At 39.3% G+C, this 18,003-nt stretch overlaps 1 protein-coding gene across 2 annotated transcripts in view; it reads right to left on the bottom strand.

Annotated features, from left to right (window-relative positions):
- LOC110062664 (uncharacterized) overlaps positions 1-18,003 on the bottom strand; it is a 43,543-nt gene that overhangs the window by 3,553 nt on the left and 21,987 nt on the right. Inside the window, exons 1-6 of one of the 2 annotated variants that reach the window (XM_089284627.1) lie at positions 15,688-15,933; positions 12,693-12,795; positions 11,161-11,297; positions 6,221-6,320; positions 2,266-2,342; positions 385-514 (exon numbers count right to left, since the gene is read on the bottom strand). In XM_089284627.1, coding sequence (XP_089140753.1) covers positions 385-514; positions 2,266-2,342; positions 6,221-6,320; positions 11,161-11,297; positions 12,693-12,795; positions 15,688-15,851 — 711 coding nt within the window. In that variant the 5' untranslated portion in view covers positions 15,852-15,933. Of the gene's footprint in view, positions 1-384; positions 515-2,265; positions 2,343-6,220; positions 6,321-11,160; positions 11,298-12,692; positions 12,796-15,687; positions 15,934-18,003 lie in introns of those variants that run through there. The other variant, XM_089284626.1, reaches the window with a different exon arrangement.

Here is an 18,003-nt window from a genome sequence, read left to right as displayed (position 1 = left end):
AGCTTAATAAGAACGATATACTTTATTTCAATCCTACATTTAGCAGCCCTGAACTTGACTCAGTCTATGTGATAAGTCTGGGTAGCAAATGTAATTGTTGCAAATAATATGGTAATTTTGTCCTTGATTTGTTGTTGTTGTCGTCGTCGTTATTGATGATAATGATAATGATAATGATGATGATTTTGATGATAATGATTTTGATGATGATGATGATGATGATGTCATTGCTGTGTTGTATAAAAGGAGGCAGCCAGACTAAGATTGTTTCCCCAAAAAAGAAGATTTTATCCCGTGCATCGAGGAATAATCCCTAATCTCGACATACAAATGATCACAAACCCAAAGGAAGAACTCAAGTATTTAATTAACTCGTACATTTACCTTAACAAGAAAGGGAAAGTCGGCCCAGAAGGAATGATTTGGTAGTAATTCAGGCATGCTCTGTATTCCACGGCCATAACGGTTTATCAACATTCCGATGATGAGGTACATAAGAAGCAAAGAAAAAAATCTGAAAAGAAATTGTGCAAAGTCCCGGTCAAATATTACATCAGTTTGATACAATATCTCCTAACATCGCTGGATGCAAGAGCTACCACTGTTTCAGCATCCTGTTGGGACATGTTGAACGAAAGTATAATTAACCTCGAACTTCCTTCTTACCTGTTTAAGTAATATATCAAACACGAAAGACTGATTTATCACATTTCCAAACAACGAGAAGAGAGTTGAAAATACGACGCGTAGCGGAGTATTTTCGTCGAACTTCAAGCTGTTTGGAAATGTGGTCAAACACTGTCTTGAGTGTTTGATATACCCTCTAAGCCGAGACTAAAACTAAGGGGAAAATGGAGAAATAAAATTGAAAAAATTTGTGCTAATTAAGATCAGATATCCAAACAACGTCGGGATCATAATTTCTTTTGTTTAAGCTTGATGAATTATTAACGTAGGGTTTAAATTATCGCCACTTACTGAGTAGGAAGATGTCGTCCTCTTTCCGAGGATACTGATTTCGGAGACGTGTGTCAATTAGGATTTTTCTTAGGCCCTTAGACATTTAGTTGTCGACAACTATTTGTTTCCAACAATTACTGTTATCGACAACTAATTGTGTCCGATGCGAGCATTCCACACATTGGAGTGTTAGTTGTCGATAACTAAGTCAGGCCAGCGAGAGCTTTGGAACTACCGTTCACCACGCATGCTCAAAACGCAATACGCATGTCATGTTTCAATACTTGTCGACGACTAAACCACTGATTCCCACACACACGGAAAAAAACGGTCGAAACGTAGTTGTTGACAACCATTCAGTCGTCGACAACTAAAGCAGTTTTCCTTTTCTAAAAGGGAAACTGCTTAGCTGTCACAAACTAAATCTTCGTTCAGTTGTCGAAAACTCATCTCACTCACTACCTTTTTTGTTGTCGATAACAAACAGTTGTGCCTCCCCATCCTGCCCTTTCTGCCCCTCTGATAGTCAAAACATACGTCATTTGTTTATTAGCTGCCCGCAAGCGTCTTCCTTTGGGGATAAGTTCCAAAGTTGGTGTTCTACCGTAAGTAATGCGAATTTACTTCTCTCCGAGCCAGAGGTATTATTTGGAATTACTCGCCCCCGTACGGACCGGTTGACCCTCAACCACCTCATAATGCTAGGCAAATATTATCTGTATATCAACGCTCTAAATAATACTATGTTCGTCTTCATCGACTTCATCTCATTAGTGCAGGATAACATCGAGCTAAAAAAATATATTGCTGCCACGTTGAATGGTGAAAGGGAATTTCAGCAGAAGTGGAAATTCTTTCTCACCAGTTAAGGCGTCTCTTAATAATTTGTTGCGAGTTATTTTTTTTTCTGTAAGTAAGTAATTACAGTGTATTGTAAGTCCTTAAGTAACGTAATGTGTAGGTAGGTTATGTCACAATTGCGTATTGACCCGTGGCCCTTCAGGGCGAAGGATCTAATTGTATCACCCAACTAGTCGGACAGAAAAGGCAATGATAAAGTTAGCAAATGCAAGTTGAAGAAATAGTTATTCGGGAATAAAACGAAAGAAAGCGTCACGCTCGATTGCGCCAATTTCGCGCTGACTCGAGGACTATTACTAATAGTCCTCTGGTAGCGTAGCCAATTAAAATGCAGGATTTGCATTAGTCCACTAGTTGGGTGATACTAAATGTCTATAGTCTATGAAGGCCCTTAGATATCTAAGAGACTGAAGGTTAAATCAGCTCAATAACATGACATCTTACATGATTAGAAGGATACTGCCAGCACTGAGGCCACCTGATGATTTTGCACAGGCATAACTTGAAGTAAATGTTGCAGACTGAAACACATGACAATTAAAGCAATAAGGTGATTTCACACAAAAAAAACGCCTCAAGGACGGTGCCTACGAAATACAGAGGTTTTTTCTCCAGATAAGGACCATGTTGAAAAAGTAGAGAATAGCGAGGGCTATTGGGATCCACAAAGGAAACTGGGGGTAGCCACTCATTTTTTCCGAGATAATTAGTCTTGAATCTCGAAAAAATGCTGACGTCAGCATTTTTCTGAATACGAAGGGGAAAAACATACTTCTTCACACACTTCCTTAGAATTCGCCTTTGCATACAGAAAAGCAAACACATTTACAAAGATCTTTAAACTTCACAGTAAATGGTGACATGAAAACCACTTTTGGTATGTTTTTAACCACAAAGTCGTGCGTTTAAGCTGATTTAGACCCGAATTTCTTGTTGAAAGCCCTCCTAATTAAATTGTACAATTTATGATTCAATAAAAAGACGGTCTTCCTGCTCTCAAAAGTCATACAGGAGAGTTATTTCCTTTTATTTAAGCTACGATAAGCCTTGTGGAAAGCTAGCTCTCGGACAGAATTGTATCAAGATTATCAGTGACAAGTCAAATTCTGTGGCTATATTTGCGTTCGACAGAACGTAGTTCTAATCCCGTAATGCATAAAAATTCGAGACCTGTGTATCTATCTGTCTGTCTGTCTGTCTGTCTGTCTGTCTGTCTGTCTGTCTGTCTATCTATACGGGGACACCAATTTGGCCCCCCCAAAAAATTCTTCAGGGGCGAATGACATCATGTCCATTCTCGTCGCGTCTCCGTGTGTTCGTCGCGTCTCCATGTGTTTATCTGCTGTTACCGGCAAGTTGCGTATTTGAAGTTTGAAGTTAGAGTTATGGTGTTAAATGACATTGTAGCTAAGATTTATCGATGTCTTCACGAAATGTATACGACTTTTGGGACAAACACAAAGGTGCAGTTCGGCTGCCTGTTGTCTACCGTCTTGTCTTCGACAAAAAACCAACACTGCTTTGTGCGGAATAAATCGATGTAGGAAATGTGTCGTTTCACTTTGCTGATTTGATTTCTGTGCGCAAAATATATTACTTTAACTTACCGAGTTGTGTAGCTCGGCAGATGGCCATGATTCGCGGTTATAGAAACATCTTACCGAGTTGTCTAGCTCGTTACAGCGGGTTAGATGAATGGAAACCGAAGCCGCACATTTAACTAGAGAACGTTGGTATGTAAACAAACACCTAGAAAGAATGTCCAGCTAAAAACGGCCTAGTGAATAACAGTTTATTTATTTTACATGAATGTAAATGATTATTTTGTTCTGGTCCCCTTTAGTCTCAGGTCTTTGAAAGTAAATTAAAAATAACAAAAAAAACTTGGCATAGACGCAGAGCCTGAATTATGAAATTGTGCAAACCAAACCGAATTTCCCTTTGGGCAAACGAGAAGATTTTCATGAACGCAAATCGAATGGGAGCTTTAAAATTGCTTACAGGCAAAGCTTGTTCTTTTGTTTAAGTTTTGAATTCATGTTGAGTTTACTTCAAAACAGGAAATTTTGAAGGCCTACTATTTTTGCGAGTGTACGGAAACTGGCGCCGTCACGCAACGTTTTGAACAACAAATCGGCCATCGTAGTCTATACAGGGGACCTCTTCACTGGCATAGACTTTGACACTATATCTGTCTGTGTACAACCTCGGTTGTTCATGAAAAATGTCGATTTTAGCAATAGACAGAGGTTGAAAGTCAGCTAGTTAGCTCATTTAAGGTATATATAGGAAAGTGACGGTGCCGAACGCACTCATGATCTTTGATTACTACTAGTTTTAAGAATACAGACGGATATATTTAAAGTCAAATATGGGCTGTTGTGTTAATTATCCTTCAAATATCTCGCCGGATCTGAAAATTGGGGAATATCACTCAGATATTCCACAGTTTTAGTTGGGGCATGTTCAGTCACGTGACGCATTTAGACCAATGAAATGCGAGCAAAACTACAGTATCGATCAGAAGAAACCTAACAGGGAACGCGTTTGCGAACAGGAACGGAACGGATACATAACGGGTACGAGAACGCGAACGGAACGGGTACAGAACGGGTACAGAACGGATACAGAACAGATACAGATCGGATACAGAACGGATACAGAACGGATACGGAACGTTTACGAATCACAAAAATGGAAAAAAGCGTTCTCCAGAACGCAAACTATAAGAGAACGCGTTTTTCAGAACACATGCTCGTAAGCTACGCTATCAGAGTGCTTACCAAGGATTTGGAAACGATGTAACTTTAAATAAACGTTTGTCCAATTTTTGTCCAGCCCGGTGATCTTGAGAAAATGACAGAACCAATCACCTTATGTCGTTTTTATTTCTTTTTACACGCACTAAGCAAGCATCTTCCCTGCATCTTCTTATCCATTTCGTGTTCTTCGCGGCCATTTTGTTATTGTCAACAAGCTCAACTTATGTCCAAATAAGGAAATGGATGGACGAGTTGAGTTTCACTGGGATTGAAGGGTTTCCTCGTGAAGAGAAACAAAACGAAACATCGATGTTTTATTCCGGTGTTGTTCACCAACTTTGCGGAAGGATCGGCAAGGATAACGTTCAATCTTAACTGAAAATTCGCCTGTGAAAATAACATCAGTAAAAGTATCACAAAATGCTCGCTTCGGCTTTTCGTCAGTACTTTGCACTGCTCGCGCCCTCCAGCCAAATTTCTGCCGCATTTGCCGAACAGTTTTCGGCAATACTTCAATGTTAAATCTCACTGAAGGTATTCGTGTAAATACAAGAGCCGAAAGTTCGTCTTTTGCTTGCATTTTTTCATCGATCGCGTTTACTTCTTCCTTTCCTCGGGCAATCACACAGATTACCGGTCGCTTTGTATCGTTTCGGAAAAAGACTTACTATAAACTGGCCTTGAAGTTACAATACCATCTTCCCGTATTTTTCGAGTAACTGGACTCATATTTTCATCACGAAAATTTAAGTTTACTGTCCGTATTCTCGCATAAAGGCCACAGTTTTAACCCATTTCACGAAATGCAAATGAGTGTCGCTAATCTTGTAAACGAGTTCTCGGAAACCTCGTTCTTCTGAACGAGTTCCAAGAACGCTTACTGATGGAACCCTAACAGAACGGGAACAGAACAGCACAGAACGGATACAGAACGGGAACGGAACGGATACAGAACGGATACGGAACGGATACAGGACGGATACGGAACGGATACAGAACGGGAACGGGACGGATACAGGACGGATGCGGAACGGATACAGAACGGGAACGGGAACGCGTGTGGAACGGAAACAGAACGCGTTCGGTCAAGCGTTCCCTGTTAGGTTTCTTCTGATCGGTACTGTATTTGATGGAAAAGAACTTACCGATAACCGGAATTCAAAAATCAGAAAGCTAAAAGTACATTATCAGAAGTTCAGACAGAATTAAATTTTAAAACCGAAGTGTAAATATATAAAACAAGTCTTTCAAGGTGTGGAACACACCATTTTAGGGAAAAAAAGGGGCGAGCAATGTTCGCGACATTATTAGCAATGTGTAGATATCTACATATACTGGGATCCTGATTCATCTCACTCCTTCAATTTCGAAAAAGTTCCTATTTCTGATGTTGCTTTCATACCCATTATTTCTCCCATTTCCTCGAGAGGAAAGTTACCAAATCCAACCCATGGGTAAAAATGATTACACTGGCTAATAACCGGGATTCTGAAATGAGAAAACAGAAAGCTAGAAATGCGTTATCCGAAGTTGAGAATAAATAAAAATTGTAACATGTCTTCCTTGGTGTGGATACAACATTGTAGGGAGGGGAGAGAGGGGATTTCAGACATTGTTAGCAAAATGTAGATATTTACATATAATGAAGTTCCTGTTTCTGGCTTTGTCTCCTTAAAAGGCGAAAAGGATCCTTTTCCTGATCCCCCTGGATCACACTTTAAAGTTATCTTTGTAATCCTGTGTAAGAACAAACAAACGAGTACATACAACTGGTAGAATGAGGAGAAAGAGAACAAAACAGCTTTAGCAACAGTTGGCATAACTAATTTCTTAATAAAAGTCAATGACTTAAGCCCTTTCATCTTTATATCAATGCAAGTGGAGTCATCTTTTCAGCACAGCTGATTGGGAAAAAAGTAAGCTTAACATCACATGATGTTTTTTTGAAGATGCTATCATGGAAAAAAAAAAAAGGCAATGCGCTAGTAATACTTTGATCAACATCGGAGAGTCAAATGGCAGGTTTTATTAGCCAATATAAGTCATATGATGTGCTCCATATCACTAGTCTAGAGCCTGCTTACATGTATCTTTCCTCGTTCTTCCATTTATGAAAACGAGGAGAGGTGAGCGGTTCCGAGTCAACATTTAAACCTTTAAAAATCGTGCTTTTTAAGTGCACTGCTGGACAAGGGACATTTTTTATTGAACAATTTTGTTAACGAATAGTTTTGATTGTACTCTAAAGTTATGCGAATCTGATCTTGCTTTTAAAAGAAATTAAGAAATAAACTATTACGTTAATTTTTATCTTCTTAGTAAAATTGGTTAACTTTTTGTAATTTTTATTGCATTTTATTGTAATTTAACTGCATTTTCTACTGCATTTTTTCATGATTTCGTTGTTATTTTTAACATGTTACATCATCATGGTTACTGTAACTTTAGATAATTAACAATGTAAAGCCCCATTGGGAAGTGGTAACATTTGTTTTTTGTAAATATGACTCAATACCACACACAACATCCTAATTGTAAAGCACTATATTGGCTCTAGTGATGATCATCACCTGAGCTATGAGTATTACACCTATTTGTACCTTTTTGGTGCACTTAAGAGTGCCTGCCTGTAAAAGTCAGACAAATTCTTAATTTCGCAGCAAGGGTCGAAAATTCGATTGCGCTCATATTCGTATGGTAGATAGGTTAGGGCATGACAAAAACTACTGGATATCTTTTTGGCAACATATCCTTTTATTTCAAAGAAATACGCACTTTACTTAAAAGTACTTCGTAAAAATAATTGATTTTCACCATGTGCGAAACCTTCAATTGGATTAAGCTTCTGGTGGTTGAATCGCAGAAGGATGATCTACAGATTCCTGTAAAAATTTCTTTGGGCAAATGATTGTGAGCGACGCGAGAGCTTTTCAAAGTACGTTAAAAATGCAGATATTTGAGCATCCGTCGTCGAATTTCAATTTACGGGTTAGACATATTTTAGCACGCGCCACATGTCTTGAGCTATATTAAGTTGAAATAGACACAGTATCCCAATCAGAGACCCTAAAAGTGCTGTTGCAACAATTTTGTTATTAAAAACATACCAAAAATGGTTTTTATGTTACCACTTACCATGTAGTTTTCAGATCTTTATAAATGTGTTTGCTTTTCTGTATGTAAAGGCGAATTCTAAAGAAAGCTGTGAAGAAATATCCTCTTCTTCTTTTTTCAGAAAAATGCTGCTGTCAGCATTTTTGTTGAGATTCAAGGCTAATTATCTCGGAAAAATGCGTGGCTACCCTCTTTTTTCTTTGTGGATTCCGATAGACCTTGCAAAGATCTACTTTTTCCGTAAGGTCCTAACCTGGCGCAGAAACATTTGTATTTAGTACGCACCGTCCTTAAGTTGAAATAGACACAGAGCTGATAATTTCGAAATGTTCTAACCTTATTTGCTGTAAAAGGCAGGTCCAAAAGCCGATTTGTCGTGTTTCTGTCACCATTCGTTGCACGTAAAGCAGAAGTTAGCTTTTGTTTACACAAAGTCCGATGTACATCGCCAACTGTCAACTTATTTAATAGTCGAATACCATGAATCTATGACCCTCTTTCGACACATATGATCACCACTGCATCTAAGTCAAAAACGGCTAAGTGATTTGTAGATAGTTGCTTGCTTTGCACTACACCGAAATATGACGTTTGATCATCGCTTGATCTATTGCTGCTTGAATCCTTGCTTGCAGCGGTTCCTTGTTTGTTCGTCACGCAATGCGGTCATCCCATTTTAGGGGTAGGGGTAGGACAATTTCTATCCTCATAAGTAAGGCTCCGTAAGGATTGGAACCACAGGGAGCACGCAATCTTGTTGAGTAGGAAGAGATTAAATTAAGCAATGAAAAGAATGAATAGTCAACCATTGCCCGTGTTCTCATCTTTTACCAGACCACGGCTACCTACACTCCCTGCGTAAATACTGTAACGCTAAACTCGTACCTATAGCTAGGTCTTTTCGCGCTGTGCAATTATTTTTGGTTTACATATAATACAGTGGGCTACCCTCGGGGAAATGGGAGGTGGCCGCTTAATAGAGGTTGGTGTACCTTGCATATGTTTTCATTATCGGGTTATAAATTTAGCTAAATTTCTTAGTAAACATGGAGTCAATTCAAGACAATCATGATAGACATCACTCTCGGAGACCCAGGGGCAGTTAGTGGGGGCGGGGGAAAAGTCTAAACGGGTCTTCGACCGAACTTTTTTCTCACCCGTTTAGACTTTTCCCAGATACTGTGCGATCATGTTTGACCAAAAAAATCCTTGGGTAACAGGACCTATGGAAGTAAAGTTACTTACGTTCAGACAATAGCTAATTAATGAAAGAACAAAATTCAAAGAAAGATAACGAAAGAAATTCAACCATATCGAAATTACATTGCGTAAATGTAGCTGGCGGCTGTTTCAGAAATTCTTGTATCAAATGTCATTATAACTTAGACCCAGTCCAAGGTGAGATACTCATAAAGAGGGTATTGAAAAGCGGAGATTTTGTTTCAGCTAAAATACAGTCTAAATATCGTTTGCCCACAACCAGAAACTAATCACGTGCTGAATAGACTTGCCACTTCCACTTCATAACATAAAATATAGGGCTAACCACGAGTTTTTTAAACTTATTGATCCTTTCTTACACTTTTTACGGCGCCCGTTACATTTTTTCCTGTCACCTCTCCAGTAAGTAAAACATTTGCGTATCTCGCACTTGTTTTGCGCGAGCACTACGCCATCTGCAGGTGCGTGTTTACAGTTGGATTTCAGTATAATTTTCGACAGATAACAGCTAGTTTTTCAGCTGGAAGACGTTAACAGTCAGTGGTTAGCGATATGCTGCTGTTCTGGTGTTCCTGGTTTAAGTACAGGTTCATTAAACTTGATTTGGTCACAGTAAGAAAATTTTGCTTTCAATTTAGTCGTGTACTTGGTAGCGTAGTTGATTGCGTCATGTCAACCCAGCGCGCGCGTGGCGCTTAAACCATGTCTTGCGTAATGCGCAGAACGTGTGCGCACCGTGCTTAATATAGCTCAAGACATGTGGCGCGTGCTAAAATATATGTCTAACCCGTAAATTGAAATTTGACGACGGATGCTCAAATATCTGCATTTTTAACGTACTTTGAAAAGTTCTCGCGTCGCTCACAATCATTTAAACAAAGAAATTTTTACAGGAATCTGTAGACCATCCTTCTGCGATTCAACCACCAGAAGCTTAATCCATATGAAGGTTTCGCACATAGTGAAAATCAATTATTTTTACGAAGTACTTTTAAGTGAATGAAATACCTGTCTTCGAAATTTAATTATTTTGCACCCAACAAAAACCGCAACTTTCCCTAAAATCAACCTAGTACACAATTAAACATTGTACAAAAATATTTGAGTGTTTCAAAGACTGAAGAGTGATGTGGTTTTGGATGCGAGGCTCTCAAACTTGTCTAATAAAATGGTGCGTCAAATGACGATTTTAACGGAATTTGGTAATTTGCATATTTCTTTGAAAGAAAAGGATATTTTGCCAAAAAAACTATCCAGTAGTTTTTGTCATGCCCTAGCCTATCTAACGTAAAAATATGAGCGAAATCGAATTTTCGACCCTTGCCGAGTTATTTTCCATATTTACGGACAAGGGCTCTTAATTAGCATCATATCAGGCAAGTTTAGCCATGGTTTGTATTTTGGCAAGACATATTGGCCGTTTTTATATTAAAGACGCAATATCCGTCTGGACGAACTTGGGCAAACATTTGTAGTTCGTCTGGATATACGTCTTAAGCATAAAGACGGGCACAAGACGTATTATCCGTCTAGATGAACTATCTCTCGTAGTTCGTCGTTCAAGACGCATTTCGGATAGTTCGTATAGACGTATAATGCGTCTTGTGCCCGTTTTCATACTAAAGACGCATAACCAGACGAACTACAAATGTTTCCCCAAGTTCGTCCAGACGGATAATGTGATCTCTAGTATAAAAACAGCCATTCAAGCCAAAATACCTATTGCAAGACTAAACAAGCCTGTCATGCCACTGACGCATACCTTAAAATTACAATTAGACAATTATTACACTACTTGTACCATTTTGGTGTGCTTAATAGCCCATTTCTGAGTCGCCTTTGGCCTCTGTATCAAACGGAATCTACCAGTGAAACCATTCATATGAAAATGTGTTTCGCCTACTGGTTCATTTTCATGCAAATCAAACTCATTTTCATATGAAAGGTTTTGCACAAAGACCCGTTTTGAAACAGAGGAAAAAGGAAATTCGGCAATGGCCTATTGGTACTGTAGCATGTCAGGCAAGTTTGGTTTAGCCATGGTTTGTATTTTAGCAAGATATATTCAAGCCAAAATACCTGTTGCGAGACTGAACAAGCCTGTCATGCCACTGAAGCACACCTAAAAAGGTTCAATCAGATAATCTACCATACACAAAATTTGCCAAAAAATCCACAGATATTTTTACAGTGATTATGCCATTAAAATACACCAATTGAAAATAACACAACAATTGAATACCTTTTTGCTTTAGATTGCGGACTGGAACCACTTGTTATACCTCCATATGTTACAACAACACTACCTGCACTGTCCACACTAAAACTGGTGTCATCTGTTCCAGTAGGGAAACATTCCTCTTTACCAAGTTGGGTAACCTACAGAGAGGTACAAAATATCTTACAAAAGCTATACATCATTCACGTCAAATTAACATGCATAACTCAACCAAGTTGTATATAAATTTATGAAAATCAGTCTGTGAAAACAAAAGCAGTTGAATTGTAAGCTCATATTTGTGGTTTCCTTTGTTGTTGCAGATAATATGGTTGTGCAGCTAACTGACATGTCAATTGGACTTAGGACACATAAAAACAAACATGAATTCTAGAGTTCTAGGTTACAGAAAATCAAAAATTGAGAGGCAATCAGTCCCTCCCAGAACCCTGTGACATGAAAAGATTCCACAAGGTATGAAGGGAGCTGAATGAAGAGAACTGCTAGCTACATGTTTCATTATTATAACTATTTTTTTAATTTGTCAATACCCACTCCCCATCCCTTCCCATTTTCAATTGGTGTTAGCTTAAACTACACTTAAATGCACATGTCTGAATTTTAGTTTGTACAGTGACTCTGAGAAAGAGCTGATCGATTAGCTTTCTATAACTGCTGTCCAAAGGAAATCTGCCCAAGGACGTCACTAGTCCAGTGCAAACTTGTCTAACCATTTGCTAGTAAGCATCATCCATTATCTTACATGAAACAGCCCTGAGATGTAACAGGTCACCATTAAGCCTCGTAATTAGGCCCTTTGCATTGTGGCAAACAAATTAATGGTGTATCCATCAGTCAAAGTTGACAGTTGTGAAGATCACGCTCATTGTAATGAATGATCAGTTTCTGTGACACCAACTCAAGGTCAGACTTAAACTATCTCCAGTAGGTAGGTAAGGTAAAGTCTGCATACAAGCCAAGTGGCCCATCAGGCTGGAGCTTATCCTGGTTTAATGTGGCACGAAACAACTAGGAGTATTTCTACTCCCCCCTGGATGGGACGCTAGTCCATCGCAGAGTTACCCCCAGCATTAAGTTCGCCGGTACCCATTTATATACCTGGGTGGAGTGAGGCAATGTGAAAGTAAAGTGTCTTGCCCAAGAACACAACACAATGTCCCCGGCCAGGGCTCAAACCTGGACTGCTTGATCCAGAGATGTGCGCACTAAACATGAGGCCACCACGCCTCCCTCGTTCTCATGAATGATCCGTTTCTGTGACACCAACTTACATGGTGAGACTTAAAATATCTCCAGTAGGTGAGCTTGGTTTAATATCTTTTTTCAAGCACGTTATCTAGAGTGTTTCATAGTTGTTAATCTTGATTCATCTTGTGAAAATAACAATTATAAATATTATTATAACAGAGACACACGATACAAAGTACATGTAAACCATGTATGTGTAGGTGACTCTTTAACAATGACAAAACAAAACATTGCCCAGCACTTCATCATTGCTGGAAATTAATCAAAAGAGCTGTTGTTTAACTCACCAGTACATGCTTTTGCGTACACTGACCCTCCTGCAAGTTGAAAGGAGTACATGGGTTCCAGTCAAATGTCCGATCAGGAGCATCACTTTTCAGGCCAATAAAACTATCAATGAAAAAAAAAAGAAAGCTTTAACCACTTGGAGCTAACTTAATGAGTCTTGCATTCAGTTTCATCCAGCTCTGAGCTTGGATGGGCATTACAATCTGTACCTTTAAAAAAATGACAGATAGTCATGTCTGTCGCTGTGTAAACACAACAAAGACAACACAGCCTGCCTGATTATTTAGCACAGTCTTTCAAATTAAGTAATGGTCCAGATAAGAACTGTAGCATTTTCTACTGTTCTGCGGCAATGCGCTTTCCCCACATTGAAACAGTTGTGTTTTCATATGGAGAACGTATCACCCAATGAAAAGCAGGCTTATGAAATAAAATGTATTTAAACTCTATTTTGAAAGGTAGTTTCCTTGTGTTAAAGCATTCAACCAATCACAACAGTCGTAAACAAAGACAATAAAAGCTTCCAATTTTCCAATGTTCCCCACATACATGTAGGATTACTGTGGTATTTAGACTCAGAAGAGGTTTTGCTGAAAGGAAGATAGTTGATCAATTATGGATAAATGTATATACAGCTACCTGAAGTTTTGGTAGAGTTTGTTGACTAAGCCAACCAGAAGTATGATACAACAATAGCAAAGTTGCACAAAAGTTAGCACCTTTTTGCATTCCTTGCCACGTGGCACTATCCTTCTTATATGGACCATTACTTAAGCATTTGACAAATTGAAAACAAGAGTGGATCTGTAATCAGGCATCTTGGTGCAAGCACAAGTACGAGTCTGCAGACACTCCACAGCTTCCCTGAACATCATAGCCAGAGAAAAGCTCAGATAACACATAATCTTAACACGTAATTTAGAAACTTGCTTCAGCGTTTGGATCAGCTTAACATTTAAAAGTAAAGTGGTCAATTCTATTTATTTTCTTATGAAATTAAGACGAGCAATGTCAGGTGATATTGCAAATAAATGCTGCTGCGTATACGTATCACATGTAATTTCAACACTGCAATCAGCTATCTACCAGGTGGGTTTTGAAACTTTTGGAACTTGTTTTGAGGCACACACTACACATTTCTACAGGAAAATACATAAAGGATACATACATTAAGCTGTCCCCAAAGACTCCATACAGAACATTTCAAGAAGAACATTTCATTTTTTGACAAATTTGAATTATTTAACAATTCTAATTTCCTGCTGCACCTTTTAAAGGGTCTACAGCTTAGAGGTTAAATTGGATAAACTGGTAAAAGTGAACAAGGATACTCAATATTTGCTAAAGCAGGAGGACTTAAACATCTGTTACATGTACATGCACTTTACAACTTAATGAGGATTTATTCATTTAATAATACTTAAAATCAGAGTAAAATTAATGCCACAATGCAGACTGCAATCTTAAGATGGGGAAGTACAAAGCAGCTAGACTACAGTACAGGGATGCCATGAATCAAGGCTATGTTCTGGTCTTACACTTAGCTTTTTAACAACCTGAAATCAACTGTCATGGTGAGTTTGGGAAGCTGACGTTTCAGTCAGGGATAAATAAACACATTCTTATTCACATCATTCTTAACAAGCTTTCCTTGCGTTCTTCCAACATCCTGCGTGGGTTTATTGTGCCAGTAAGCCCATAGAGAGAGTGGTCTATGGTCAATATTTGTATTCTCAGTATTGGACTGGCACTATCTTGCAACTGAGGCTAATCAGGGGAGTCTTTTCATATGCAAATTACATTTATTGCTTTTTAATGATTTTCCCCCACATGAGCCTCCATTGCAAACTAGTTGCAGTCCAATACTGGGAATATGAATATGGCCTATACCTTTAGTAGTATGACAATAATGCCAATTCCTATTGTATAAATGTGAACATACATAAGGTTGGGAATTCTTCTGCGATAGAAGGCCAGACTGCTACCATCTTGAATTTACAAACGGGATTTTGAGCATGATGCTCAACGAGTTTGCTGTTAAATTCTGAAAGGTCTCTGAAGAGTCTCTTGGCCAAGACGAAACGCCACGTCAGACTTGCTTCGAACTATGTTTTCACGAGTATTTGTCAATTCCTATTGTATAAATGTGAAAGTACGCGTGGTTGGGAATCCTTCTGCGACAGAAGGCCAGACTGCTAACATCTTGAATTTAAAAGCAGGACTTTGAGCACGATGCTCAACAAGTTTGCTGTTAAATTCCGAAAGGTCTCTGAAGAATCCCTTGGACGAAACAAAACGCCGCTTCAGACTTGCCACGAACTATGTTTTCACAAGTATTTGTCAATTCCTACAATGAGCGTATTCAAAGTATTTATTCTTAGCCACATGGAAGACCAATTCCACAAGGGTGCCAAATGTTCCTGGGTTTTACTAGGGGTATGCAAATGTCCAGCCACTAGGCAATAATAAAATTTCAAATGCCCCAGCCCCAGCATTAAGACTTGAGCAAATGCCTGCCCGCTGCATTTGGCGGAGGGGGAAAGGGGATGCACACTACTGGAATTGACTGATGCATAATATTATAACAACAAAATTTAAAGTGAAACGGTGGTCCTCAGTCAATTCATGGCTAACAGTATACTGTTGCACAATTGAGGTCAAAGATTCTGCATTGCAAATTATGTTGCCCACTCCGAGAATTTTTTTGGGAAAAATTGCTTCAGTGTTAAAATATAGTGTAGATGTTATGTGACCTCAAGATAGTCAAAAGAGACAAGTAAATGTTTTCTCGGTAGTGAACTGGAACTAGCTCGCAAATTGAAGGAATACAAGCTTCCTACATTTCCATTCGAAGTACATGTGAACATGTAACCTTCGAACTGCTTCCAGGCTTCATTTAAAAAGATTCTCCCAAATGAACCTCCCTTGCAAGCTACTTGTGGTTCCAGTTTTAACGAGAAACGAAAGTTGCAGAATACTTTTCGCTAAGCTTACCTCGGTCCACTAGTTTTGTCCAAGTGCTTTAAATCAATCTTCGTTCCATTTGATAGCTCACATGAACATGCATTGATCCTTTTGCAGGTTTCTTCCGATGAAGAAAAAGCTATTTTCAAAATTACTAATATCAAAAGCGCCCATTCTACTCTGCGAACAGCCATTTCCCTTGCACTAGAGAAGACTCGTGACAAGCTTTGAAAAGCTCAAGTGACAAGCCGGAAGCAATTATTTCTTCCCAGTTCCCTTGTTCATCTCCGTGAGGAACGCCTGGGAAAAAGCGTCTCGTACCAGGTTCCTACGCGCACACAAGAAATTTTTGGGACTGTTCAATTTATCCTAGCCTGCGAACGCAGACGTATTTCCGGCTGTCGCTTGTCTCCGCCGAAAATAACGTCTGCGAACCCGAGCCAGGAAACGATTTCTGTGACGTAATGACTTTTGTTTCTCCTTGGCCAATTCCATGATAGAATGAAACTCGAGTGCTCCTCGCAGCGAATACCTCGCGCAGTAGTTCTGGGGCTACTTGAGCTTGACTTTTGTTTCTCCTTGGCCAATCAGATTCCATGATAGAATGAAACTCGAGTGCTCCTCGCAGCGAATACCTCGCGCAGTACTTCTGGGGCTACTTGAGCTAAACTGTGATTGGCTTAAAATTCCTACGTCAAAGAAATCGTTTCCTGGCTCGGGTTCGCAGACGTTGTTTTCGGCGGAGACAAGCGACAACCGGAAATACGTCTGCGTTCGCTGGTTAAATTTATCCCGAGTTAAAACGAAAAGAAGACAAACAAGTAATGGCTAGTTATGTTACGTTTTGTCTGATATAGGAGCCAGTAAATATCGGTATTGTAAATGCATTGCACCGGCTATCGATGCCGAGATAATTATGGGCGATTTTCGTTCGACGTAAATATCCAAAGCATTTACACCAAGGAATATACACGTGTGAATGATAACCGCATTATAGTGAATTTTCGGTTCATCTGATCAAGGTCAACTTTCTCGGATCTCTTAGAGTCTTGGGCCTTTTACCAGGGTCTTTCACTGCTTACAGAGATCACTCGAGTAGTCTGAGTATTACGTCACAAAGATCACTCGCGTGACACCTGCTAAATTAATAAGGGACGGACAAGAGAAAATTCTCTTGGGACGGACCATTAGTTTTTGAGGGGGAGTGGGGTAAAGCAATTTCCAAAAAAAGCCTTCACAGCAGAAACTGCTGAATAAAAAATCGTGCGCGGGGGGATCGAGCAAGTGCTTTCTACTATCTGGGTCAGTCTTGTATTTGATTGTAAAAAATTCTGGTATAAGCTATTACCCAACAAAAAACTGGCGTCATGCACAACCGTAAAGGTGTCTGGGTCGTAGTTCTCCTCAGATCCGAAATGCTGTTCATTTTTTGACAGGGTTTGGCCATGTTTTCTTTTCTTTTTTTTTTTCTTTTTCTTTTTCTGGAGTACATTTTCTTTTTTCGCAATCTACAATATCGCGGCAACGACATGATATTACGATTTTGCATGTTGTTCACAGTCACGCGTTGTGCATGTCACGTTGGCCATTCCGCAAACATTTGGATTTGAGTTCCATCTGAAGTCATTACCATGTCCGGTTAGTAGACAATAGGCTGATTGCTCTATTTTTTGCTGCTACACCTTATCGATGAGACCCAACCAGGTCCAGAAAGCTGTCCACGGTTGCAATTCTTGGCTTTCATCTTAGACCCTATTATCACATCATTGTCACGTTAAGTTTTCTAGGTCGTAATCAGCCTTGTTTCTGCTAAAGACCACTGCAAGTAGTAATCGTCTCAATGAAATCTCCGCAAGGGCTATGAAAGGGTCTCAATAAAACACTTAATGACTGGCCTCAAGGGAAACAGTGAGTTTTGTTTCCCCGAGACCCTCAATGTTCCACATTGAGGTCGAGGGGAAACAATCCTCACTGTTTCCCGCGGGACCAGTCATTAAGTGTTTTATTATACCTCCCAACTCAAAAATAAAAAAAAAATGCGAAGAAATCGTTTGCTTGACGCCAGCTGGCTCACAAATTTGCCGCGATTTCAAGGAGCACAAACTGATCACCTGCGAATCGAAAGTTCAAGTTGTTCTTTCTCTAGGGAGTTAGTGAGTTTTGACCCACGACACGTGACACGTTCTCCTCCAATCGGAAAACTTATTTGAAATACGACGTATAACAATGGGGTTTACTGCCAGTAAACATTTTAACCATTAGCCGTAAAAAAAAATAACCGTAAACAAAAATTAGCCAAAAAAATGACAGTCTCAAGATCACTTGTCAGGACTCCGTCTTTGTATC

Source organism: Orbicella faveolata, unplaced genomic scaffold, assembly GCF_042242905.1.
Source record: "Orbicella faveolata isolate gen_17 unplaced genomic scaffold, um_ofav_v1 contig_13, whole genome shotgun sequence".
In the NCBI taxonomy this organism is placed as follows: domain Eukaryota; kingdom Metazoa; phylum Cnidaria; class Anthozoa; order Scleractinia; family Merulinidae; genus Orbicella; species Orbicella faveolata.
The sequence above is the reverse complement of the archived record's forward strand: the minus strand, read 5'-3'. Positions and strand labels throughout refer to the sequence as shown.